At 40.9% G+C, this 26,469-nt stretch overlaps 2 protein-coding genes across 6 annotated transcripts in view; one reads left to right on the top strand and one right to left on the bottom strand.

The window, feature by feature from the left end:
- The window catches only part of lhfpl4a (LHFPL tetraspan subfamily member 4a), a 29,518-nt gene extending 26,534 nt beyond the window's left edge, over positions 1 to 2,984 (bottom strand). For all 3 annotated transcript variants that reach the window (XM_005726732.1, XM_005726733.1, XM_013909186.1), the window contains exon 1: positions 1,878 to 2,984. In XM_005726732.1, the coding sequence (XP_005726789.1) occupies positions 1,878 to 2,283 (406 nt within the window). In that variant the 5' untranslated portion in view covers positions 2,284 to 2,984. The remainder of the gene's footprint in view (positions 1 to 1,877) is intronic.
- Positions 2,985 to 8,744: 5,760 nt separating this feature from the next.
- The window catches only part of mtmr14 (myotubularin related protein 14), a 20,913-nt gene continuing 3,188 nt past the window's right edge, over positions 8,745 to 26,469 (top strand). The window contains exons 1-19 of one of the 3 annotated variants that reach the window (XM_005726728.1): positions 8,746 to 8,991; positions 9,136 to 9,614; positions 10,031 to 10,179; positions 11,889 to 11,997; positions 12,667 to 12,742; positions 13,761 to 13,821; positions 14,552 to 14,674; positions 15,277 to 15,350; positions 15,900 to 15,970; positions 16,052 to 16,126; positions 16,696 to 16,762; positions 18,365 to 18,450; positions 19,418 to 19,494; positions 20,087 to 20,123; positions 20,344 to 20,414; positions 20,502 to 20,566; positions 22,845 to 22,977; positions 23,712 to 23,885; positions 25,545 to 25,751. In XM_005726728.1, the coding sequence (XP_005726785.1) occupies positions 9,480 to 9,614; positions 10,031 to 10,179; positions 11,889 to 11,997; positions 12,667 to 12,742; positions 13,761 to 13,821; positions 14,552 to 14,674; positions 15,277 to 15,350; positions 15,900 to 15,970; positions 16,052 to 16,126; positions 16,696 to 16,762; positions 18,365 to 18,450; positions 19,418 to 19,494; positions 20,087 to 20,123; positions 20,344 to 20,414; positions 20,502 to 20,566; positions 22,845 to 22,977; positions 23,712 to 23,885; positions 25,545 to 25,751 (1,790 nt within the window). In that variant the 5' untranslated portion in view covers positions 8,746 to 8,991; positions 9,136 to 9,479. Of the gene's footprint in view, positions 9,034 to 9,135; positions 9,615 to 10,030; positions 10,180 to 11,888; positions 11,998 to 12,666; positions 12,743 to 13,760; positions 13,822 to 14,551; positions 14,675 to 15,276; positions 15,351 to 15,899; positions 15,971 to 16,051; positions 16,127 to 16,695; positions 16,763 to 18,364; positions 18,451 to 19,417; positions 19,495 to 20,086; positions 20,124 to 20,343; positions 20,415 to 20,501; positions 20,567 to 22,844; positions 22,978 to 23,711; positions 23,886 to 25,544; positions 25,752 to 26,469 lie in introns of all 3 variants that reach the window. The other 2 variants (XM_005726727.1, XM_013909241.1) reach the window with 2 other exon arrangements.

Here is a 26,469-nt window from a genome sequence, read left to right as displayed (position 1 = left end):
ACACACACACACACACACACACACACACACACACACACACACACCTCCATGTTTTCATAAAAAACACACATGCATAGAAATTCAGACTTTTAAAAACTAAGGTGAGGAGTTCTGAAATAATGATGCAATCATGCAACAAGAGTATCAACAAAAGCCAAACCTTCAACACAACTATCACCGCTATCAACACTCACTGTATTTTTAAACCCATTTGAGAGCAGTTTCAGGTGCATCACGTCTAGTTAATTAGTGTTTTTTATGATTAGGAATCTTCTAGGGGATTCTTGATGCTACTGAGCATGTGGGACACACTTGTAGACGCCACCTGAAGTGACACAATCTGTTCAACAATCTGTGATGGGAGAGCCTTTTAGAGCTCACACAAAGAGTTGTAACCGAGATAGCAAACACCTCTGGGTCTAATCTGGCTCCTTTTGGAAGTTGACACTTGGTTATAGTTTAGTGAATGTTGAATGGGCCAAGTATGGCTAAATAGTCATGAGCAAGGCTCAAGAGAGATTATTGTTGTCTGGGCCACATTTGGCTAAAATGCCACAACACACCCAGCATCTGGTGGACATGAGAGGAAGTCAACCAGCCAACGTCAATGGTCAAAGCCAAATGTGGCCCATAACAAACTGCAGATCAAATTTAGGCCAGACTTGGTATCAAGTGTTTCACATACAGCAATGCTGTGACTCAAAGCACCACTCCAAGCCAGATCATAGGCTGTATATAAATGTCATTCTTTCCATTTGGAGCCTCAGCGCTCGAGTATTGGCCACTATCATGTTTTTTTGTTTGGGACCAGAATTGAACATATTTGGATGAAGGAGTGGGGTTCTAACTTTATCATATAAAGCTAGGATCTTTAACCAGCGGATACTTCTATACTAGAATTTTATTCACAAAACCTGAAGCACAAACTTCTAGGATGATCTGAACCACACACCATTAATTAATTAATTAATTAATTAATTAATAAAGCATATATCAATCAAAGCAGCCATGACCTTAACTCTAGTATTTAAATAGATGAAAATTATTAGGAAATTAGGAAAGTGAATATTATCCATCGAGTCCTAAACTGTGCTTTTAAAACCAGGCTGTAAAAATGCTTTTTAAAGCATTTTTAAAAATAGGAGTCAATACGCACTCAATCGCTTTTGGAGGCAGCTTCAAGTGCCAATTAGAAGAACTGTAGTTTTTGGCTCTCTGCTTCATTTTCCAATCCTGGAGGTCACAGAAAAAAATGATCAGTCACTGACAAAACTGAAAAGCTTCATCAGCTTAATGTGAAGAAGAAAAAACACTTTGCACTGCACTCAGCACTGATGGGAAAGACTCGTGTAACCCTCTCAAGTCAGCTGTATGTTTGTTCTGGTTTTGTATATATGAATGAATGAATGTAGTGAAGATATATTATTGAAATGCATGATTTGTAGATCACACATAATGTTGGCTAATCTTGTAGATATAACCAACATAGAAGCTGTGATCTTTGATTCAATGCTGCTGAAGGCATTTCATTATCATAATTCCATATAATTACACTGACTCATTATTTTAACGAGCCTTATGTAAAACAGGATGATAGGGTTCTTGAGGAAAGACCCAATAATAGCCAAAGGCTAAGATAAAGAAATATTTTAACTCTGAAGGGATGATCTCTATTCTATGTGACCTCCTCCAAGCGCTCATCCTGCTGCACTCATTCTGTTGAGGACCTGGTGACACTTTTTGACAACGACACAAAGGGTGGGTAACACAGGAGGACCCCGTTCTCCTCAAGCTGCCCCTACCCCACGCCAAAAAGCCTGGGAAGACTCAAATTCCCCCTCTACCTCAAAACACACCAAAGTGTCTTCCATCCATACCGCATAGCAGCTGCATCCAGGCGCAGATCTTGTAGACCGTGGCAGTGTTGCAGAAGAAGAAGAGGGCGAAGCAGCCGATGCAGGTGATGATGAGCACCATGGACATCAGCACGAAGAATGAGGCCGCCTTAAAGGCTCCTGACGGGATGGAGCCGAATTCGTAGAAGCTGCCCTGGCACGAGAATTCCCGGTTGGAGTTCCCGTTACCCACGCAGTAGTGGAACAAACCGAAGTAGCCGGCTTGAGGTGTGTTGACGCTGTCGCCAATCCAATAAGGCTGGAAGAACACCACCACGTTAATGATGGCCAAGCAGATGGTGAATATGGCCCACAGGACCCCGATGGCCCTGGAGTTGCGCATATAGTTGTCATGGTAGATTTTGGAGGCTTCTTGCGAAGGCAGCATTTTTCTTTCCCACCCCCCAAACCCTCCTCACCCACCGTACACAACAGCGCGCCAACCTGCTATTTCTTCTTTTCTCGAACTAACTTCTTAATCCGCAAGTACAAAGGATGAAAACAAATGTCTATTCTATTGAAAATCTCGGGAACAATTGTGCCCGCATACAGTGGCTGTTCCCTTCTGCATCCAGATCCTGCTTTTTTCCTTTCTTTTTTGTTTTACTCTCACATCCACACGCCCCACTCCTCCTTCCGTTTTCCTTAGCTCTGATCAGTCACTCAGTCAGCGGTGAAACGTGATTCGGCTAACGGGAAAAGGCTCCCCTCTTCTCCGCTTTTCTCAGTGTGTAGAGAGCGGACGGCCGAGCTCACAGAGCGAAACGCTGCGGCCACGGATGCGCATCATTTCAGCGCTTCTCGGGCTTCTCGTATCCGCTCTGCTGCGCATCCAGACCAGGATGTTCGAGCAAAAATAACACAAACTAAAATAAAAACGCTTCAAAACGATGCGTGACAGCAGTAACTTTCACCGAGCTGATGAGGAAGCTTTCTGAACATCAGCAGAGATCCAGAAGAAATACAGAAAGACACTCGTGCAGCTTCTGACATGCTGCACGAAGAAAACTCGCCAGAACACAAAGAAACCCTTACACCCCAAGTGTACGCTGATGGACAAATCAGTGCTCCAACACCGCTGCACACACTGACAACCTCATGACTGTGGTTTTGGATATTCACTTCCTCTCCTCGCTCCCTTGTCTCTCTGCTCTCTCTCTCTCTACAGCCAAAAGCACACACGCATCACTAATCAAATAAGTGCTGACATTAATAAAGGGCACAAGATGTAAACATTTCTTACAGCGAAGAAAGACATTTGCAGCTCTCTGCTGTAACCAGCTCTGCCCAGGAACTTTCCTACAAACAAAGCTAGATTGCCAACCCAGCGGATCGAGGCTCCCGAGAGTGTGATGTTTCTCGTGGTTTCATTCAAAATCTGAAAATTAACTCCTATATCAATTAACAGAAAATGAAGATCTCCATTAATGTTCAAGACCCGTTTAATCTATTGAAGAAGACTTCCCCTCCTGATAGAAGCAAAAGCAGTCATTTTAAACATGACCACTTATTTTGATAGTTCAAAGGACACATCTAAGCTACCTAAACTGGGTTTAAGGTTTTAATGTTCTCTTTCCCAGTTTTATCTACTAGAGGAATGAAATGTAGCCAATATAAAGGTTGTATTTTGGTAGTGGCCATAATAACAGAGCTGGTAGTTTTCATCTTGTGTGTGAGTGATCATTGCAGATCGTGGTCCCTGTGTGAACTACTCCAGTACTTATACAGAGATATGACAGCTGTGCGAAATACAGTCACCAAATTTAACAGGTTCATATTTGAACTCAAACTTACGGCTGGCTTAAAAAGGGACTGGTGTGAGTGTCCAAGCTGATAGAACAGAGACAAATGGGCATTTTAAAAAAAAGTTTATTGGTTTTCCAATGGAAAAAATATATAATTTTAGACCCATGAAACTTAGCTAAAAATATGAGCCATTTAAAATACATTTAAGTCAGGTGCAGGAAAAATAGAGGGTGATCAGGCCCTTAAGATGCAAAGAAGATAAAGTAAGACATGTGTCGCGCCTGGCGTAGCAGACGTGTGGAATGGAGATAAAGACCCAAGATGCGGACTGCTAAGTAGTGAGTGAGCTTTATTAACAAAAGGTGAAATACAGCACAACAGGAAGGGGGGCGAGGAACAGAACAGAAAATACTCTAAACTGGGAAAACTAAAACTTAACAAAGCCAGAACACGAACGAGGGTACCTTGCAGGGAGAATCACCAGGAAGCCGGAGGCACAAACACAGAATAACGCAGACAAACCAGCAACTACTAAGACAGAAGACACGACTAAAATACACTCAGAGAACACAGGGAGATTACACACAGGTGGGGAACACAGCTGGGAGTGATTAACGTGACGAGACAAGGGAGGCAAACTGAAAACACTCACATAAGACGCAGACCTTCACAATAAAACAGGAAACACATACTCGCAATGACACAACACACAGACTTCACACAGACTGGGGAACACAGAACATAGGAACATAAAACGTGAACAGAGAATGTACAAGAACCCCAAAATAACCAAAACCACAGAATAATAATAACATAAACACAGAGTCGCAGACTCCGGATCCTGACAACATGACTGTTCAAACTAGCTATCCAAGATGCAACAGAGTGGTAAAAACAAATAACTGAATTGCAAAATACAAAATTTACCAACACTGTTACCAAATGTCTTGATGCATGCTCAATCATGGAAATCCCAAAAGTTGTTTTTGTTCATCTGGGAGAAACGTTTCGTCACTCATCCAAGTGAGTGATGTGAGTGACCGTTGACCACTGATCATTGATCAATGGTCTTTGATCAATGGCCATGAGTACCATTCACAGAGAGTTGGGGAATGGCTGCAATCACAGCATTGTAAGATGGTGAAAGATATACTCTTAGGCCCCCTCCTCAATTCAGAGATGGTCTTTCCCTTTTCTTGATTCCCCGCCAGCGTTCCTCCCTCTCCAGGATGTGTACATCCTCATTATTGAAAGACTGTCCACTGGCCTGTAGGTGTGAATAGACATCTAAACGCTACGTCCAGATGAACAGAATCAGCTTTTTGGGAGTGTTACCAAATGGATGTTTGTGGATTCCACCACTGATGCAAAGGTTATGTGGGCATTAATGACCGTCAGAGTTAACTTTCAGCTTGGAGGAGACAGTGATCACAACTGAGTGTTTCAAGGTTTATTTACAAGTGGTAAGAAAAAGAGAGAAGGGCACTACAGGTGAACTCAGGTGGTGTTTGTAGAGAAGGGGCAACTGTTAGACGTGGCTGGACTGATTCAGAGAATTGCAACAGCTGAGAGAGTTGGCAAACTGTGTTCTTACTTGTGGTGCAGGTGAACAGAGCTTGAGAGAGGTGCCGGTGGGCAGGCAGAGATCTGAGATGAGTGGGTGGGAATCAATGGAGAGCAGGCAGGGACGTTATGTGGCAGGTAGAGCCTTGAATCCACAGGGAGTGTTGGACTGTGAGAGTGATGAAAGTGTATTTCTAGTTGTGAACTCTTGAATCCTTAAGATTCCACAGGTTGATTTTCTAAAGGGTGGGAATCAGACTTCAGGCAAGGAACTGGGAGACTGGGTTACAAGAGAAAGCACAAAAAAACCAACTCTAGACTTGAGAGAGCCAAGTTACCACCACTGTGGACAAACCAACTGTGAGAGAATGGAAGATATACAGCCACAAGGTATATATGTACACAGCATGTGTGAAAGTCAAGCCCAGAAAGTGCAGCTTGTACCAAGGGTGGAACATGGACCTGCCCAGCTCTCCACCTTAAAGAATAGAGAAAACACAGATGAACTCCACACCTGGCCAGATGCTGATAGACTGGGACAAACTGGTATTAATGGTATAACTTAAATTTCTTCATAATATGACTTTAGATAATAAGGTTTGACTAGTTTATTAATTTTATTAAGCAGAACATTAAATAGAGCATAAGGAAAACTGTTGATTAAAACATGGCTCATGCAGCGTATGAAAGTGGGCCGATTACATTTGCCTTCATATCTGCACATCAAGTGGTCATTGCCTGTCTGGCTAAAACTGACTGCTGGATTTGACTTTTACAATCTTCCACATAGATTAATGTCACCACAGTATCATGTCCCCTGAAGAACAAAGCAGTTCTAAGACTAAAGAGACAGATCATGCCAACGTAACTGCCATGAGGATTCAGGTATAAGATAAACTACACAGACTGTGTCAGCTCAGCTGGGTTCAATTCTTAATTCCAGGAATGTCTTTTGAAGTGCATTCTTCATGCTGTCTGTTGCAAGAACTGCTGTTCAGAAACGGGTGCATTCAGTCATGCTCTGAAAAGGCACCCCAACGTCACCCCGTGAAGTATAAATGCCCTGTCCTACTCTGCATACTGTCTGTGTGCAAAAGAACTTGTATACAACATTTAGTTCCACCACAGGAAACTGTGAAGCCTAAACAATGTCACTTAAATTATGTTCTTTTAGTCAGTGTCATTTGGGTAGAAACAACCTCTGACCATGGTAGGCTAGTGCTTCTTATCTCTGCTGCAGGCTACAAACTCCAAGATACATAAGTCACTATCAGCACAACAAATCCTACTTAATCAATGGAGGATGAGAAACAATCTGGGTAACATAGACTCCAAGATGTGACTAGAACAGAAATGTATGGTATCATTAAAGAAAATATCTCAAAGCACTTTGATCATGTTAGCATTTGAGCTCCTACCATACTTCTTCTTCTTTTTACAGTCTGTACCGTATTTGGATAAGAAAGCCACAGACTAAGTTTTCTGGTAATTCAAGGGGGCTTGACTGTAGGGTTTAAACAAAAATACATTATTTTTAAGCCACGTTATTTGTCAGATGAATATATTTGTGCTCCAAAAGGCACCAATGCAGTTGAGAAGTATAGTTCAATAACTTGAATTAGCAGAGGTGAGGCTGAGCAGGCAGCTACAATCAGTAGCTGCCTGCTTAAGCCCCTTTGATAAAGCTTAAAGGGGCTTAAATGCCCCTTTAAGCTTTATCAGTAATAAATGTAGTAAAGGGCAATCTATTGGAATTAACTTGCTTTGGCAGCTAGCTCAAGTGGACATTAAAGGACACACACACACACACACACACACACACACACACACACACACACACACACACACACACACACACACCTGCATGGGTGTCCTCCAGTTACTCCATTCCAAAGAAATGCATGTTAGGTTACCTGGTAATTCTAAGTTGACCATCGATGGGAGGTAGATAACGTGCTTGGTGAATAAAACATTGTATGAAAATATAGTTAAAATGTCACTTGCAGCAAAAAATGCTTTAGTCAGTAAGACTAAAAAATTACATTATATTTACAGAGATCATGTAAACAAAGCAAAACAGATTTACATACTCGGTACATCATCAAGCACAGTGCAGCTAAAAAAACGATTTAGAAAAAGACAGCAAAAATCTAAGTGGAGTCAGAAATCTGTCTAAGTTATATGGGCTGAAGTTTATTACTCCACATAGCTAGACACCTGTCTAGTTTGTTATTTGTTATCTATAATGAATGCTCGCTGCTGGCAGTGTTTCTGTGGACACGGACCTGCACTAGTCACACTGGAGGGAAAAATCTTTTTCTAAAAATGTTATCCACATCATTCAGGACCTTTTGTTTACTGACAACACCATGTTATGCATCAGGCACTGGAAAATTTGCCAAGGATTTTTTATGTTGTGTACTGGAAGCTTTAAATAAGGGTTCAAATAAAATGCAGTTTCAGATGGAACAAAGTACAAACAGACAGCACATGACCTGCTCGATAATATCAAAATATAAAGCCCTTCAAAATAAAAGCCCCCCCCCCCTCTTGTTAACATTGTCCAGTCTATGACAGAGCCAACACACACAACCATTCACTCTCACATCCACACCTACTGCCAGTCACCAGTTAACAGATCATGCACGTCTTTGCAACCTTCTTGTTGTGAGACAAGAGTACTAATCACTGCAACAATATGTGATCCACTTTTTTATCAAACAAAAGTGCCAGTTGTATTTTCATTGAAGACCACGTTTCATGTAATTTGATGCAATAAGTGACCATATTTAAACAAGAAGTGTTCGAATTTATCAGCAAATATCAGCAGAATCTTGTTACGGTAGTAAGTTTAATGCATTCCCCCCGATTTGTTTGTTTCAGCTGAGCCTAATCCCCCAGCTATCACTCCAGATAATATAGTGAATTTGATTAAAATGTTGTAACCAAATAATGAATGATAGATTAAAGCTATATATAAGGGACTTTAGTGCCTATTTTCAGTAACTCTTCCTCTTCTGTAACAGAACCACATTGTGTTACCTCGTAATGTTTGATAATGTCAGCACTGATGAATTTGGAGTGTCAATTAAAGAGGGAACTCTTTAACTGAACTCTTTAAATAAGACTTCATGATTACTGAAGAAAGGGTTGAATGTTTAGTTTCTACTCTAATTAAGCGCTCGCTAATTGAGTTATTGTAGGGACGCAAATAAATGTATTTTCGTTTTCCACCCCTATATTCTGCACTTTGGGAAGCAAAAAATTAAAATTTTACAAAACAAAAGCAAAAAACAAACAAACAAACCTCAGCTCATTTTTTCTGTATGCATAGACCGAGCTCTATAATTTCTCCAATATAGTTTCTCATATGAAAGTGGTCTGCTTAACCTGGCTAGGATAATTAGAAAGGTAGGTAAAGTTAAGGTTAGTAAAATCATCGGGTTTTTTTACTTTAATTTTTAACTCGGTCTTTATTTCCGCTCAAATACTGTGATCAGATTGTTTACCCAGCCGTAGTAAAGTAGTAGCGAGTCCTTCCAGCTGATCCAATCAGGCACCACCATTTAAAGGGGGTGATGGCTGTCACATGGTTAAACCTGCTTCCTGTTTATCGGCTGTTTTACTTCGGTATCTGTTGCACAGCTTGCGACACCACTCGGTATTGCTGAGGCTGTTATCCACTTCTATTTTGCTACCTTCCAGCGACAGGACAGTTTACTGTATACATTTAACAGTTTATGGTCGTGGTTTCTAAGGAGACAGGAAGACATGGCACTGAGGAAACGTGAGTAGGCCGGGAAGGATCCTGGAGATTTCCTGACTCCAGGTGACGGGGAGTTTTACTTTATTGGTGCTGAGAGACGAACGAAAGTTTACCCTATGTCAGAAAATAAAACGGCTGTTTATTTATGTTGAATGAATTTACCAGGGCTTTGATTTGGTGGAAAAGACGAACGATAGGCTACGCCTGGGGACCTGAGCTAGCCTGTTAGCTAGTCTTGCTAACCTCTGTAGCCTGCAGCGGCAGCAGCTGTGGTTTGAGTGACCGGCTTTACGGGCTGGCTAACAGGCTGTGTTTGGAGAGTGGAACGGTTCGCTGGTGCCCTGAATTCAAGAAGACTCCCCGGCTCCGGCTCCCTCAAGCGGGCAGTCAGGAAAAAGCTGGCTGGGAAGGGATGGCCTGGTCGGTCTCCCCGTCCCAGAGGACAAGGCTCAGCGGTGTTTGAAGGAGGTCGAGTGCGGCTCGAAGCCACCGCAGCGGGTCGAGGCACTATGACGGACACCCACCTCCCCACGGCCGGCGGCTTCCCGGCTCCCGGGCTGTTGGTCAGAAAGAGTGAAGAAATAACGGATTTGATAGACCTGTTTTCCAAGACGCAGTACAGGGCAAAGGAAGTCACTCCTCAGGTACTTCTCTTTTCTCTCTACTTTAGCTTCATGATAAGTTACTACTTTTGCTAAGGATGCGCCAAATGGTGTTTGTATTAAATCAATCAATTTAAATGATGAGTTGCACTGAAGACATGCTCAACTCCGCAAAAGAATATCCAAAAAGTAGTACGTAACTTGCATGCATGCTTTTTTTTAAGTTGTATTGCTCAAGCTAGACTCTGATGATTGTGTGGACAATGTTTAGACATCTGGCTGGCAGTTTGACTGCTCGGTGTCTAATAATGCAATCTATGGGTATGCATTTGGACTGTGTGGCTAGAATCTGCCATATCAAAACAATGGGATCTTATTGTCTCTCCACATGAGCCTTTTGGACTATAGTATTATCTAAAGGAACCATTAAGGACTATTAATATGTTTATCTCCTTCAGGTGGCGGCCATAGAGACACGCTGTCTGCAGCTGTTTGCCAGAGATTACAAGTACAGCATCATCCAGAACGCCAACGGAGAAGTGTGTGGACACTACCCCCGACAGATAGTTTTCCTGGAGTATGAATGCCTAGATGTGGAGAAAGACAGGTATATCTCCACTGCTCAGTCATCCCATCCTTTTTCCCCTGATACAAAGTTCAGCCTAGTTACAAATTACCCACTTGTTTGTTTGTGTGCCTCTTCTTCCATGCACACCTTATTATGGTGTGGGGACCAAAGATCATCCTCCGTCTGCAGCCCCTCTGAACACATAAAGGAGGCAGAGGGGTAAAGTGACTGTTGTGTCACATGGAGTCAGTCACATTATAGCAGTGATTCAAAAAGGCCCTCTTTCTCATTGCTGATTCATGTAGCGCAACAAATTTCCAGTAGAGTGCTAGAAATGGATAGCAGCAAAATCCTTCATATGCACAGCAAGATCTATATATCTTGTCAATTAGTTTTACACAATTGAAACTCATACATTGAAAAAGACATTTTCTTTCAGTTAAAGTGATTCCAAAGTTCATGTCAGCTGAAAAATTGTGGAACACCAAAACCTGATTGCAGTTAATGCATGCAACCGCATGTATAACTGCACCCAGGGGAGTATAGAAGCAACTTATCAGTTGACAATAAGAAATGTTAAGTCATTTAGTAATCTAAAGTAGCAAACATGTATGAGGCCAAAATGCTGGCAGACTTTACATCAGAAACCTTTCTGATTCTTTCTAGGTTAGACTCTTAATCTTTGCACAGTTACCTGTAATGATGAAGCAAAATAGCTTTTTGGAGTGTTTTGTTTAAGACTTAAATATTTCTTTTGAATGTATTCATGTGCAGCCATGTTTCCAGTTTTAAGTGTCAGTTTAAAAACAAAATGCACTTTCTCACAAATGTTTAAGCTGCACGTTAAATTGAAAAGGGCAATGGACTGTGCATATTAACTACTGAGTACGATGCAAGAAACATGGTTACAAAATGTATTTATGTAAATGGATTTTAGTGGAGACAAAAGTGAGAATCAGGAAAACTGGGAAATTGTGTTTATCACTAAAATGAATGTTTAAGATTATCCAGAGTTGCACAGGGTTTCAAGTATGTCGCAAAAATGTTGCAATGATCTAAAGTTGGATACAAAGTTAATACCAATATTGCAGCTTGCATCTGTAATAAATGTTTGCATTATGGGGTAAAAGTATGCTGAGTCATCTGTTAAGTATCAGGTATTGACTCTAATCGTTGAGTGACCTCTGGCCGCTTTATCACGTTTGATCCCTTTACTTTAGGTAATCCTTAGGTGTTTCTGTGACTGCACTTACATAAGGTTAAGTGTGGGCAAAATATTGGTGGCTTTTTAAAAACAAACTAAATTTGTAGCGGAAGTGTTTAAAGAAGCTCCTTCAGCAGTGCAGTGTTGCTTTCCTGCCACTACTAGCGATTTTTCTTAGTTTAAACTTTCAAAATGGACCAGTCCAGTGATTTAGTCAGGTGGCAGGATGTATCGTTAAAACAGTCAAACCAGAGTAATGTATGAAAATGCTGAGGGCTTTCATGTGTCAGTGTGCTAAAGTTTTTCTAAGAAAAGAGTTTTTAAAAAATCTGTAACTGTTAATTTCATTTCTGCTGTAGTGGTTGCAGTTATTTTAGTTTTTGAAGCTGGGGGAAGATCGGCAATATGAGCGTAAAAGCTTTTCAGATTTCTTCATTGTAAATTTGCATAAATGAGGCTGGTTTCATTTGGAGCAGAAATTTGTTAACTGCTGGATTGTGTTGTGTAGTTGATGTGCAGAGCATGTGGTGGTTTGTGTGTACAGGTTTGAGAGCACGGTGCAGATCTCTAAGCTGCAGGACCTAGTGAACCGGAGTAAGATGGCTCGCTGTAGAGGGAGGTTCGTCTGTCCAGTCATCCTCTACAATGGCAAGGTATCTGTATTGGTCTTGGTTACATACAACTGTTCTTTTTCCTCCATGTGACAAAATTCTGATGTCAAAGGTGTGACCTCCTCATGCTGTGGTTGCTCCTTAACACTGACGCTTGTGTAGCAGGGGGGGAAAAAAAGTACTCAAAACAAACCCAACCTGAATAGTTTGAGGTTAAACATGCGGGTAAAATGTGTACAGTGCTAACAAAGAAAAAAATCAAGCTGAGTTGGAAGCAGAAGCTCGTTTGAATTATGTATCCTTCTCGTGTTGTTGTGAGGAACCAAAGGGAACGCGGGAACGAGTAGAAGATGAATAAGGGCCAGAGCATCTCGGACCCAATTCAGCCTGCATGCATCAAACTTAAGTTTATTAGATCTGTGTGGGTGCAGTGAACCTGTAACACTCTAAAGATTACGTAGTGCCAGCACCAGCTAATGTTACATCTGTGTTAAGGCACGAGGCGCTGAGGTACAATGATTCTAGGGTACTAATGCTAACTGTCCGTGCTATTTTGCGAGGCCATAATTTTGGTCTGACTGACTTTGTGGAGCATTTTCCTCCTTTAAGAAGTAAAGTAGCTGAAAGTTCAAAATTTTCAGTTTTCTGAATGTTTAAATTTGACAATGACTGAAATATAAAATGTTGTATTCTTTGCTTGCCATATTTTAGCATATATGCCGATCATCCACACTGGCAGGCTGGGGGGAGCTGTATGGACGCACAGGCTACAACTACATTTTCTCAGGTAAAAGCACACACACCTGCAAATGGCTTAAAGTTGGTATAAATGTGAAGTTGCGGCTGACTTATTTTCATGATAAGTTTCAGTTTGGATTCTGACCTGTGAGTAGCTGCAGCACTTTTCTTTCTGAGCCTTTGTTTTGACTGAAAGGTTGCCTCCACTGAAAATCACCAGCTCATCAGGGATGACTACAGTTGTTTCTGTTTTAGTTCCCTTTTAACATCAGTTGAGGGGAACGTGTGGGGGGTGGAACCGCACCGAATATTAAGATCACTTAGCATTTCTCAGGCTGCAAAGTTCACTGCTGTGGTACAGTAGCTGTACTTCCTGGCATTCTGACAAATGGTGCCATTTCTGCATTGCTGCACACACTGAGACTCTATGAACTAAGTGCAAAGATTACTTCTGCATTACAGAAGCTTTCAGAAAATTCTCCAGAGACTTGGGATTGACTTTTAGGAAGACACTTGCTGTTAATGGAGTGAAAACTTCTAGGCTCACACATGCAAATTTCTTTGTGTATTTGACTACACAACTCTTAAGAGTGCATTCACTGTTTACACCCCATTTTAGGACTAGTGGGTGGAGCAGGGTCCTAGTTTCAAGTCTGGTTGGGCCTTTCTCTGTGGAAGTGTCTCCCTTTGATGTGGGTTCTGCTTGAGTACTCCAAAGATGTGTGTTAGGTTCAGTGATGATACTACGAGGTGAATGTGAGCTTGAGTGGTTGTCTCTGTTAGCCCTGCTATACTCACAACCTGTCTAGGGTGTCCCTCACCTCTCACACATGACAGTGGGGTAGGTTCCAGCCCTCCCATAACTCTTAAATGGATGAGTGGAATAAGATGGCTGAATGATTTCCCACTTCCATTAAAGTGTTAACTTTTTCCCTTTATTGGAACAATGTTTTATCTGATGCTGCACTCATGCAAAGTCTGCAACAATTAATATTTCCAAGCCTGTATGTGGAGAGATTGACCCGACTAATGTTTTCCTGCTATTTTTATAATTTATCTTTGTTTAGGGGGCAGTGATGACACATGGACGGAGTCGGAGGAGTTTCCAGAGGATGACAGGGTAGTCAGGTAATGGTTACCTTACCTGCTGTACACACAGGACATTTTTTTTTAAAATGCATTTATTTTGTAATTTAAGAATTGTGTTAATCTCATGGAGTCAAAGTCTCATCTGTGATAAACAAATTAATCCATTCTTAACACTGTCTAATAGGACTTTTGTTTTTAAGAGAAAAGTCAGAATTTGGCTCTGAGGGTAGGTTTGATGTTGTCACTGACCTGATCATACAGGGTTTTAAAAAAACTACAAACAAAAACCCACAGAATTTACAGCCTGGATATTTGGTCTTGAAAGTTAAATCTTTTTTTTTTTTTTCTTAATCCAATCATTGGTTGACAACTTGAAAAATAATTTAATGCTGTAACACACGTACATTTAGAAACTACACCCAGCAAATGCCCAACATTTATATGCTATGTGCATGTTTTCACAATCTCTATAAATTGGTTTTCTTTTTTTGCTCATTAGATGAGGAGCCAAAATATCTCAAATATTGAGGTTTAACCATCTGCCTGGTCACTGGTTATGCTCATGTCTAGAAACTAATAAATGTACAGCAAGTACACACATCTGTGATGTGCCCCCGTCCCTGCTATATTTTGGAGAGTGACTTGTTTTCCTTCTCCAGTGTTTTAGATCATTTAATAACAGTTACTGTGTCAGATAAATTGTCTATGCTATCATTTTTTTGAACATGACAGCATGTTCACATTATCTCTTCACTTTTCTCCTCGTCAGGAACGGTGACTCCCATCTCTTCGATAAGGTTCGAGGTTATGACATTAAGCTGCTGCGTTACCTGTCAGTTCGCTACATCTGCGACTTAATGGTGGAGAACAAGAAGGTTAAGTTTGGCCTCAAGTAAGGAACAGACTGTACTGGTTCATTCACACTCTGTGCCATTTAGGTCACAGTTTCCTAAAAGAAGAGGGGTTAGAGGGAGGCTTCTGATGTGGCTACTCAGTTTAGCGTCAGATTTTTGTCAGTTCTGTCGTTAACAGCTGGGTGTGTGCAGTGTGCTTGGGATTATGGTGAAGTGTGTGTGTGTGTGTGTGTGGGGTTCCCCCCCCAATTTACTATAAACAGCTATGTCTAGAGCACCGCAATCACTGCTGCATCATTCGGTGTATTATAAGGTCTGCTGTTGAGGGACAGATTTTTGATTGAAAATACATGGTGACAAGGCAGGTCAAAGGTCAGGAAAGTGCAAGTTTAAGAAAAAAAAAAGTAGAGGGCCAGGAAACGGTTGCAGTGTGAAGCAGCAGTATCAGCAAGAACTTAATACTCTACGAATAACAGGAACACTTCAATTAAGTTCCAGTTTTCCCTGTCAGCTCCAGAAAGGTCAGAAGCTGCACTGCTAGTTTATGTCATTACAACAGCTTTTAATTAAAGGGTTTATTTTCATGTTTCTGGGTGACTGCTTATAATGCATCTCATTTGGTTTCCTTGTGTCCTTGCAGTGTGACGTCATCAGAGAAGGTAGACAAGGCCCAACGCTATGCAGACTTCACTTTGCTTTCTGTGCCTTACCCAGGTAAGGACCCTTTCACCAGAGCTAGGTGTGCTTTATCAGCCAGTAATGGAATATGAGTGGAATTACAGAGGCGGTCCACGAACAGCTGTGACTTGTAGAACAAAGCCCTCGATTGATAATATAGTAATAAATTAAACTACCATTTTGGTGTTTGTGCTTAAAACTTTATTACTACTACTCTTTCATAACATGTACCTGTGCTGTCTACCCAAATTAAAGCTCTGGGATGTTGCACTTTAAGCTAGTAACATTTGTCAAATCTTAAGCATTTAATTATTCACATTTTTCTGCTTTGTATAAAGTGCATATTTGCCATAAAACCTTCTGCCAGGCAGAAAATATTTGGGGAACTGGACATTTTATTTATATTTTTGTATACTCGCATTATAGCTTGACTTTGGGTTAATTTACAGAGGAGTTTGGGGGGGGCATATGATTGTTGGGTTTCCTCTGTGTTGTTGTAGGGTCTACTTTACAATATAAAGCACCTTGTACAACTGTTGTTGTGATTTGGCGCCGTACAAATTACATTTTAATGTTGTTTTTCAGGTTGTGAGTTTTTCAAGGACTACAAAGACAGAGATTACACAGCAGAGGGTCTGGTGTTTAACTGGAATCAGGTAGAGAATCTGCTCAGACAGATCAGGCACTGGTCAGAAGTCAGCTCTGTGTTGAGCATTCTTCTTTGTGTCTTCTGACAGGACTTTGTGGACGCTCCTTTGACAATCCCCAGGTGCTTTACTCACAACTTGAACATTGACTGGACTCAGTACCAGGTTAATTCTCTTCTCTTGTCTTCCTGCTTATACTGAGTTCTTTATCTGCCATAACTGTCATGTGCTGATATTACTGGTGTTATAGCTCCATCTGTTGTCCAACTTGCACAGATCTTGGCTCGTTATTCATAACTTGACTGCTCATACACTAGCATCACTAAGTTTTTATTTTATTTTTTTCCTGTGATGCTTTTGCTGTAATAGGTTGACAAAGAAAACACGGACAAACTGGCACATTTATAGTAATATTAGTGTCTTATAGTAATGTTTAATGTTTCTCTGTGGGTTGCTGGTGTACTCATGCTGATAAAAACCGTACAGTCAAATGGTGTCTGACCTCACAGAATGTGGTTTTAAAGCTAAATGCCAAAATGTGCAGAAAATGATTTTCTTTCTGGGTTTTAATCTATCGATTTGGTTAAATGTGGTTGGAGGAACAGGCCAAGCTTTGATGCACAGTGTGAAGGACCTTTCCAGTTTAAGATGTAATCCAGTAAGATCATTTCCTGAGTGCAAAGTAAGGTTTTTATCAAACAATTAATGTTTGTTTCTCTGTGAAAACTGTCCAGTCATGGGACCTGGTGCAGCAGACCCAGAACTACCTGAAGCTACTTCTCCACATCATCAATAGTGATGGTAGGTGTGTGTGTTTTCTTGTTGTGGATTAGAGGCAGCTCAATCATAATATAAAGCAACAGTCAAAGTCATTGTAGAAGGAAAGCCTGCCATTATCTAGCTACCTTGGTAACTCCTCTGGCAGTTTATGTTCTGTCAGAATGAGTGGTAATCTGGGATGTAATATAGAATCAACTGTTGAATAAGAAACCAGGTTTAGCATAAGGTTTTGTAGCTAATTCACTTCCTGTTTTGGATAATTCTCTGGTTAATGGTTAACCACCACCAAACAGCTGAAGACTTTGAGTAGACTGTCACTGTTTCAATGTCCAACTTGTAACAGAATAATCGGAGTAGATATTTAAGGAACTACAATGTCAAAATGCTCAGGTCAGTTTGTGTCAAAACATTGGTTTTAATTGAAGTTTAAGATGTCTTAAAGCGTTCATCATGACAATCACAGTAGCAGAACTGTTCCTTAACCCGTGTGAATTTTCCAAACAAATGTCACAAAGCATATTGATCATTTTTTCCCCGTGCACCAGGCATAACGGAATTGGCTTGTTTGTCCCCAGTATACCTTTTTTGCCACTCATGCTACGGCCTTCACCTGGGTCAGAATTTTCTCCAGGACCCAAATCAGACTGAATACTTTTTCTGTTGCTATATTGTCTCACTCACAGCATGACCATTATGTAATTTCGTCTCCTGTTTTACTGGCAGTTGGCAACCCATTTAATTGGAGCAGGTAGTTGTACTGCCCTCTAGTGGAATAGAATGTAACCAGATAATCTTCCACGGCACATCTGATCATTTCTCACGGCACAGTGGTTGGGAAACACTGCCTTAACCTAATTAATGGTCTGTGTAGCCATCTCAAATAGCCAAAAAGTCCTTAAATAAGCATTAGTTGGCAGTGCTTTATTTATTGTCTGTGAAGGTTCTCAGTCATCCAGGACATCGTAGTCTGAGGAAACTTGGAAAGAAAAGCGTCTGGACTTAAGTTGCTTGAAGAGGTTTCACCTTCATCCGAGAAGCTTCTTCACTTCTAGTTAGAACCATCTTAAAGAAGTCCAGACACTTTTCTTTCCAAGGTCCTTAGTTTATTTATTTTTTGTTCATTTATACTACGTCAAATATTGGTACTATTTTAATTCCATTTATTTAGTATGATTTAGAATAGTTACATATGGTAAATGGCCTGTATTTGTATAGCGCGTTTACTAGTCCCTACTAGGATTATTATGCCAATTACTGTCTATTGTTTTGTCCTTTGTCAGAATGCAGAGCAATAAACGAGTTTCTCCATTTCCCTGTACATCTATAAATTTCAAGCTGTGGTTCAGCATCCTTCATGAAGGCAGTTCATCGCAGAGCTGTTATACTGGCACTCTGTGCCATTGCAAAACAGAATATGCATGTTGCTCAGTCTCGGTGCTGTCGTCTTCACTTGGATCATTCAGTATTGTTTCCAGTTCAGTACACCAGTTGAGTTCATCTATCGAGTTCATGTTACACAACACTTCTGTACTCTGTGGTGCATTATGTACTCTACCTATTCATAATACTCTTGCTTTCCAGAAGGTGCTTACAGCATTGACCTCTCAGGTGTTGTCATTTCAGATGATAGCGGCCTCCTGGTGCACTGCATATCAGGATGGGACAGAACGCCTCTGTTCGTGTCTCTCCTCAGGCTCTCTCTCTGGGCAGTAAGTCTTTTCTATTCTTGAGTGGTTTTTAAATCTTTTTATTTCCTTCTGTTTCTCCACATGACACCAAACACCTCAATGGGTCCTTCAGACCTTCATTAGAGACTCTTGTAATCCCCAGCTTAATCGGTCTGCCACAAATCCACCACTGCTCCTTGTGTCAGTTTTTCTGTGCTGTAATTGACCTCGCTGTATTCACCACAATTTGTTTTTTATTTTTAAATTCCAACTTATGCAAAAAAGTCTTCTTCTGAAAATGTGACCCACATGGCAATCTTCTGATAAAACTGAAACTGTTGATCTGTGGACAACTAGTCAGCTCTGTCATGGTGTGCTGATACTGTGTAGGGCACAGGCAAAATTAAGGCCATGGTGCCTTTCTGAATCTTGTTCAGAGAGCAGTTCTGCTACCTTCTCTAGACTCATGACTTTGACATGTTTTACGTTGGCCAATGTGACACAGCACCTCTGTAAAGGGCAGAAATGCCAACTTTATTTTTTTTTTTTTAAACTATCTGTTCTGTTTCGGAGATGTGGACAAATTGGTGAAGCCAGTGTAACCAGTACCTGCAGGAACTGCAAAGTTGATTCAAGCACTTTTAGGCTTAGCTCACCAAAACTACAGTTGGTGGTCCACAAGGCTGTAGTCCAAGCCTGTAGTTGAAGTGAATCCATGGCATGAGGAACATTGTGGAAAAGCAGCAGATTATTACTTTTTTATTTTATTTTATTTATTTATTTTTTATAGTTACAAATGGTCAATATAATATTTTTTTTAAACCGTGGATAGTTTCACTTAAGTGCATGCATTTAAACCAGACTGCTGTCATGCTCCCATGTGCTTTTCCTGAGAGGTCTCTTCAGAAGTAACGTGAGCACTTTACTTCTACTAGACATGTACACAGTACCTGCTGAAGCCTAAACCTACTAGACTGCTGTTCGACTCAGTTATTCCCATCTTTCACAGGATGGTGCAGTGCATGCCAACCTGGAGCCCACAGAGATTCTGTATCTGACTATCGCTTACGACTGGTTCCTCTTTGGGTAAGAATGTTACATCTGTTATTTCAGGACTTCACAGCAACTTAAGATAAGTTGATTTGGCCAGCAGAAATATGTCGGAGGTGATTTGGACACTTCGTAGTGCCACCTGACTTGAGAGACCCTTGGTTGTCTACAGTACATATTTGAGTTGTGACTGATTAATGGGAAGGTAAACTTGCGACGTGCAGCATTTAAGATAATTTTAAGCCTTTTTTGATCCCATCACCGAACAGCTTAAACTCGGTCACTCATTTTCAGATCTTTAAGCTAAAATGTTCAGTTTGTTTAAAAGTATTCAACTAAATCTGGTGCTATGAGTTTATCCCAAACACACTTGGATCAGTTGAATATATGGTGCATTGTAGTTTAATTATCAAAGTCCTTTAAAGCTGCCGTCAGGTGCAGATGTTGATGTGCTTCATCAACGTCTCCGATCCATTTCAGCTCTGCTGGTATTCTGTATTTATCCTCTTTAACTATGACAAAGAACTGGTCAGTTTAGAACTATTATATAATTTTATATTATAGTATTATTATGCTGAGGAGGTTTGGCAATGGAAGCTTTTCAGTCATTCCTTTTTTCCCCTTCTAGTCACATGCTGCCAGATCGACTCTCCAAAGGGGAAGAGGTACTTGTATTTAAAATGAAGTTGTAGCTCATTCTAAAGCCAGTAAAAATGACGCTTGACATAATCATTTAGCTTAATGTGAATAACACCTAAATGCGTTGAGTGAATTTTGGTTTGTGAAAGGCTACATGCAGTTTGTGTACCCCTTGCTATTCCCAGTTTCTATTTTTGTCTTAATGGTTTCTGTTTGTTTCATCAGACATTCTTCTTTCCTCCTCAGATTTTCTTTTTTTGCTTTAATTTTTTGAAGCACATTGTTTCAGAGAAGTTCTCTACAGTTAAAAAGCAGAGGTGTGTTTACCACATTACCTAGTCAAATTCCAGCTGTGTGGATTCACTATCAGGTGTTCACTAGTCTTTTAATGTCTGACCTTTAAGTTTTAGAAGAAAGAACTCTCACTTCAAAGACGGTGATTTCACTGTGGAAGAGCTCTGCCAGTTGAGTGAGTCACTCTTGCATGCTTTCATCTGTAGAAGTTTTGACTGATATTTCATGGATCTAGCTAATTAATTACAGATATTTTGGGAGCCTATATTATTATAATACCCAAATGCACCACTAAATGACACAGGAAATCATTCCTGCCTGTACAACTCCTCCATCTAATGCACAGTACACACTGCAATAGTTACTGTAGAGAACGTGCAAAAGGGTGTAAATGACAAAGTTTTACAGTTTAGAGTAAAATGTCAATCATATATATTTTACCTCTGTAGTATTCTGGATATTTAATAATTGAGCTATTTGTGTATATTAGAGCCATTTATGTTTTGTGAACTTTGTAATATATTGTATTATTTAATTAGTTCAGTCTGTTACTTTTGTCTTGGAGCAACTGTAACCACATAATTTCCTTGGGGATTATTAAGGTATTCTGATATGTAGTATCAAAAGTTCAGACATACCTAATCTCTGTTATTTAATCTAGTGAAATGTAAAGTGTTTAGCTTTGTTCTAGAATAGTAAGGAGAGTGATTGTGGAGGCCAGATCGCTTTAAGCAGAAATCCAATTGAAATGGTTTGGGATGAATTGGGCAAAGAGGACATCTTAATCATATGGTGTGACTGGTAAAGCAACAGGCCTTTCAGCCCAATTCTATTTTTCTGCATAATCCATCATATAAAATTGAATCAAATGGAAAGTCTCTTTTTAAAACTTAGTACTTAGAAATTAGTTTTAATCATTTAACTTTATGCCCATTAAATCATCTCCTGGACCGACAAGTGCAACCAGTTCAAGTACCAATATTAAACACAAAAACGATTAAATTATGCAATCTTTGCAACATCTGTTGCACATAAACAACATTAAGGTGCAAACAATTCACCTAAAAAAACAAACATTAAAACCCCTCAATATTCAGGAAAATCAGGAAGTGCTTTAAACTGCAGAAAATGTGTTTGACAAACTCGACACAATGTAACTTAAAACATCCTGCGAAACTGTGCTGGCTCTCGCTTTAGTAGGAGAAATTTGCATGCACATTTGCAGCTATCATTTTAAATTTTGGGTGAAATGGGGTCAATGCAATTCTTAAGCATGGATGCAAATGTTCGTTAGTCGTGAGCGAATTTTGTCCATTCATCTTTAAATGCCCAATTTTCATCATCCACTTTACATATTTATGACAAAGCCATCTTCTTTTACTCATCTGTGCAGCACCAAGTCATAATTATACTGTCAACATTCCTGAGCTCCCAAGCTAGGAATTTAGCAACCCGCACTGAAGGGCCTGCATGGGTTTCCTTTGTGTTGGTGGTGCAATATCACCACCAGCTGGCTTGGAGTGTGGACCTGAATGTCACTGCCCCACATAGTTGCCCCACGCGCCTGTTCAAAAGTCAGCCACGGTAGCCGGCAGGAATAAAACATTTACCTACATGGCAAATGAGAAAATGCTTTGCAGTCTGGGGAAAAAACCCTCTTGGGGTTCAGATTTGGGCTGAAGTCCGGATGTTGGGGACCCCTGACCTATACGTTACAGCACGTCTCACTATGGTCTTTAAATGACTTTGTGCTTTGTCACATGGCTGCTGAAAACAACCATCAGAAGTTGGGTGCGCTGTTCAGCAACTATACATAGGCAGGCTTTGGCTTGTATATCTATATAGACATCATAAATGTGGCATCAAATGCCAATCATTTGGCACTAATGGTGTTATTCAAGAATTCTCAAACTCTTGAAAGAAAGGTATTGAGCATTAAGCAGTCTCTGGTGCTATGCTAAAGACTGCAGTGGGAGCTCATCCTACTTGCCTCTGGTCTGATGCAAGGAGACTTTAAGTGCCTAAAGCAAAACAATGAGACCGTGATTTTAAAATGGTACTTTAATCTTTTATAAAAGTGCAAGCCTAAAATCCAAAACTTGCTTGAACAAACTCTTAACCTCTTAATGTGGTAGTCACATCAGGGTGCTTTTTCATGTCAGACTCGGTCAGTTTCATAGGTGCAAATGGTGCTTTGTTCAGGCCTTTGCTGTACTGTTTGAGGACGACACTGTCTGAGCAGCAGATGTGTGACTGCAGAATCTTGGGGGAATTGCTCCAGCCTTCCCCTGTAAATGTCTTTGTTTTATACATCTAAATACTATATTTAGCTGGGGTGGGGCGGACAATACGGGAGCTTTGGGAACATTGAAGGAGGGGGGTAAACCTTTATTGGTTGGTGCTACTCAGGCTCTCCTGTGTGACATGTTGGATGAAATGCTGTTTGCTTTCAGAGTCCAGGGACCGTGGCAGTGTGACTAGTTTGAGCAGTGACTTTTCCCTCATCACTGAAGAGATTGCTAGTGGATCAAGCTTGACCAATGACACTGTGGACCTGTCCTCCAGTCAGCCCCAAGCCTCCAACTGGTCAGCACCACACATGCTCACACAATTCAAGGATTAACAAAGTGTCTTTAGGTTGATCTTTTCTTCCAGTCATTGCAAGCTTCCTAGAATATTTATACTGCTGTATAATACATACGGTCCAGTAAAAACAATACCGTAGAAAATGCAAATCTACTCTCCTCCAGTGGATAACAAAAGGTCTGCAAAACGCATGTAAAAGCTTTTCATATCCACACAATTACAATTTTTGATTCTGTCTGCTTGAGACCCTCCTCAGCTATGCAGGGCAAGTTGAATGGAGTCACTCAGGAATCTGACTGGTTATGTAGAGGTGCATGAGTATATGTAAATGCTCACCTCCCAGTCATTGTTTCATAGGGTGTTTTGCATTATAGTCTCCAGGTACTTACTCTATTAAACATTTTGCAGTCATCGTATGCAAGCTAGAGTAATTTGGATGGTTGTGTTGTGACCCTATGCTGGACTAGTCTTTTTTTTTTTTTTTTTGTTTTTCCCCACCAAGGCCTTAAAGTGTCTGAAGTTGATGTGTCATCTCAAACAAGTTCTTTGCATTTTAAGGAAATGCTCACAGCTCCAACACTCTGCTAGTTTAGAACTAACACACACACACGTGTTCCAAGCCAAAGATGCCTTGTCTAAGGAATACCACATACAACATCTAACTTATGCAGTGGTGGTGTCGTTGGCCTCGGATAACAAGCTGTTGCTAATGGTGATTTACTCTCTGCCCTCAGGAGAAAAGGCAACACTTCCTCTTCTCCAATGGTGGTTTGGAATAAACAGAACCCTTTGGACGACCGCCTCTCCCACACAGCAAATGACGCCAGGTCTTCTAGCTCCTCATCCAATCAGTCGGAGCATGGCGACACTCGTACTGGCAGCAGCCCATTGGCTGTTCCAGGGAGAAGGTGAGGGAGTCAATGTAGCTTAAGCCGCCAGTTCAAGTTTGCTCGACTGCGTACTTTTACACACTTAACACTTTGGACAATCACCAGATGCACCTTCTCAGCTCTGCTTTTACTTACGAGCAGTGAAATACAGTTGCTACGACAGTGCAACCACTGCTATACTGTTGTCATCTGAACCTGTTAAAATGTTCAGGGCCTGGTTTGGAGTGTGTTCCACTTCCTCTATCTAGAAGTCTGATCAGCTTCTTTGTCGGCTTTGAATTCTTCTTTCATTTCTGTTTCTATCATTTCCCTTATTTTGAGTTCAACTGCACTGTTTGACGTATTCGGAAATTTTCCAAATCAGATAGCTTGAAGTTCTCAGTCACTTAAATGCTGCTATTAGGCAAGTGTACGTGGAGGATTTTGTTGCATAGTACCTGCTCATTTCCTTTATTACAAAACTGCAACTGCAGAGAGAAACTTTCTTTCTTCAGTAAAAGAAGTCTAAACTTGCTGCTTTTTAAACACTCTCAGAAACCCTGTGACAGGTACAAGTACAGGAAAAGGCACAAACCCTCTGAACACTTCCCATCCTGAAGAAGACAAGATGGTCTACATAACATGCTCTTTGCAGTTGTAGGCCAAAAAAAGTTTAGTGCATAACAGACCTGCTTTGTGAATGGATTTTGACAAATTGGATTCCACTCTGTCATCAACACACATGACTTTTTAAGCTTTAAGTGATTGTATTGTATAACTGATTTTTGCAAAGCTCCGACAGTATGCAGCTGCATCCAAAAGCAACAAAAAATGCCGTGTGCTAAACAGTTTCAGCTTCTTCAAATTTGCAACATCTTATTAATTTGTATCACTTTTATCTAGCAAGAATACTTGAATAAAATGATACATTTATGAGACTGTGTTCATGGATTGTCCTTAACAAAAAGATTTAAAGTATATGGTAAGAAATGCAGACATTGGTACCAGTGTTGAGACTCGGGCAGTATTTGGCTTCTCCAAAACGGGACAAAGTGGAGAATGGAGTGGTGTCTCCTTAGAAATCAAAATCAGTGTAGTCCCATTTGAAGGCTTTAAGATTTCATATCATTCAGCAGTTACAACACGATATTCTAATGTCATACATCTGGCACAACACTATGGTTTTGAGAAAAAGGTGCTATTGCAAAAGGTCCAATGTAAGGTAGACCATACAATGATGCATGCAGAAAGAAACCCAACAATCATGACTCCCTATGAGCAAGCACTTTGGCAAAAAACTCCTTTTTAACAGGAAGAAACCTCCAGCGCAGCCAGGTTTAGGGAGAGGTGGCCATCTGCCACAACCGGTTGGGTTGGGGTGAGGGAAGGAAGACGAGACAGACATGCTTTGGAAGAGAGCCAGAGATTAATAACAAGTACGATTCAATGCAGAGAGGTCTAACAGCTGACTGTGGACCCAAAGCCTAAAACATCTTGGATGCATTATAGGAACAAATATAATTTTGTTTTTTTAACACCACTTGTTATCAGGATACAACTCGTTTGCTGATACAGACTTGAAACTGAGTCTGGGTATCATAAATGGAGATTGCTCCACCACAAATTTCAGTCATGCTACTGATCAAGATGAGCTCTGGGGGCTTTCTTTTACTTTTGTCCCTCTTATCTGTCTCTCAGGTTAGCAGCGGACTGTGCTCGGTCAAGTTCCTCCCTCTCTACAGATTATGGTAGTTGGCAGATAGTTTCCGGTTGTGGCAGCATCCATGACCATACCCATTTCCCTCCACCTTTGGCCTCGGCCTCATCCTCCAACTCATCTACTGCTATCGCTGCCTACGACTCCCCCCTGCCATTCAGCTTTCAGGATGAAGCCAGTGGACGAATGTAAGTACCTCTCCACTGGTAGACAGGTTTCAGTCCCATAAGAGATTTGTAGATGATGGCATGGTTTCATAGTCTTAAACAAGAGGTTCACTTCCCAGTGGGACAAGGATGCAGAAAAGCAGACTGTCACCCTTTTCTCAGTTAGTAACAAACAGCTTAGACTCCTTAAATTAAACCACGGCTAGCTTTGTGCTCGGGTATCTCCTCCTCCATTCCAACACTGGATCTGTTTGCCATTACAGGGTCCACAGTTTATTGTGAAATTTTCAGTTGTGATACCATTTTTATTTTGTGCCAGTTTAGGATCTCTTTAGCAAATCAGTAACCATAGTTTGTGCTGGGCTGTATGACGGTGTAGTAAGAGTTTGCTGGTTTCAGTTACTTTAGCATTGGTTGTGCAAACCTACATACAAAGTGATCTTTGTCATTAGTCTGTATTTCTTTTCAGTGTATCTGTCCCTACTGTTCTTGACTATAACAGTGTTTCCTGGCTGTTAACACACTCCTGTGCTACCAGCATGGTAAATTGTCTGTGTCACAAATGTTGTGTTTTTGAGGTGACCGTGCTAACCACTGTCACTTAACAAAGTTCCTGGTTTGGACCCCAGGGTGGGGCCTCTTATGGCCTGTGGGGTGTCCTCCCAGGGCCTGTGGGGTGTCCTCCCAGGGCCTGTGGGGTGTCCTCCCAGGGCCTGTGGGGTGTCCTCCCAGGGCCTGT

Source organism: Pundamilia nyererei, unplaced genomic scaffold (genome assembly GCF_000239375.1).
Source record: "Pundamilia nyererei isolate P.nyererei 1_Seehausen unplaced genomic scaffold, PunNye1.0 scaffold00021, whole genome shotgun sequence".
NCBI classification, from domain to species: Eukaryota; Metazoa; Chordata; class Actinopteri; order Cichliformes; family Cichlidae; genus Pundamilia; species Pundamilia nyererei.
The sequence above is the reverse complement of the archived record's forward strand: the minus strand, read 5'-3'. Positions and strand labels throughout refer to the sequence as shown.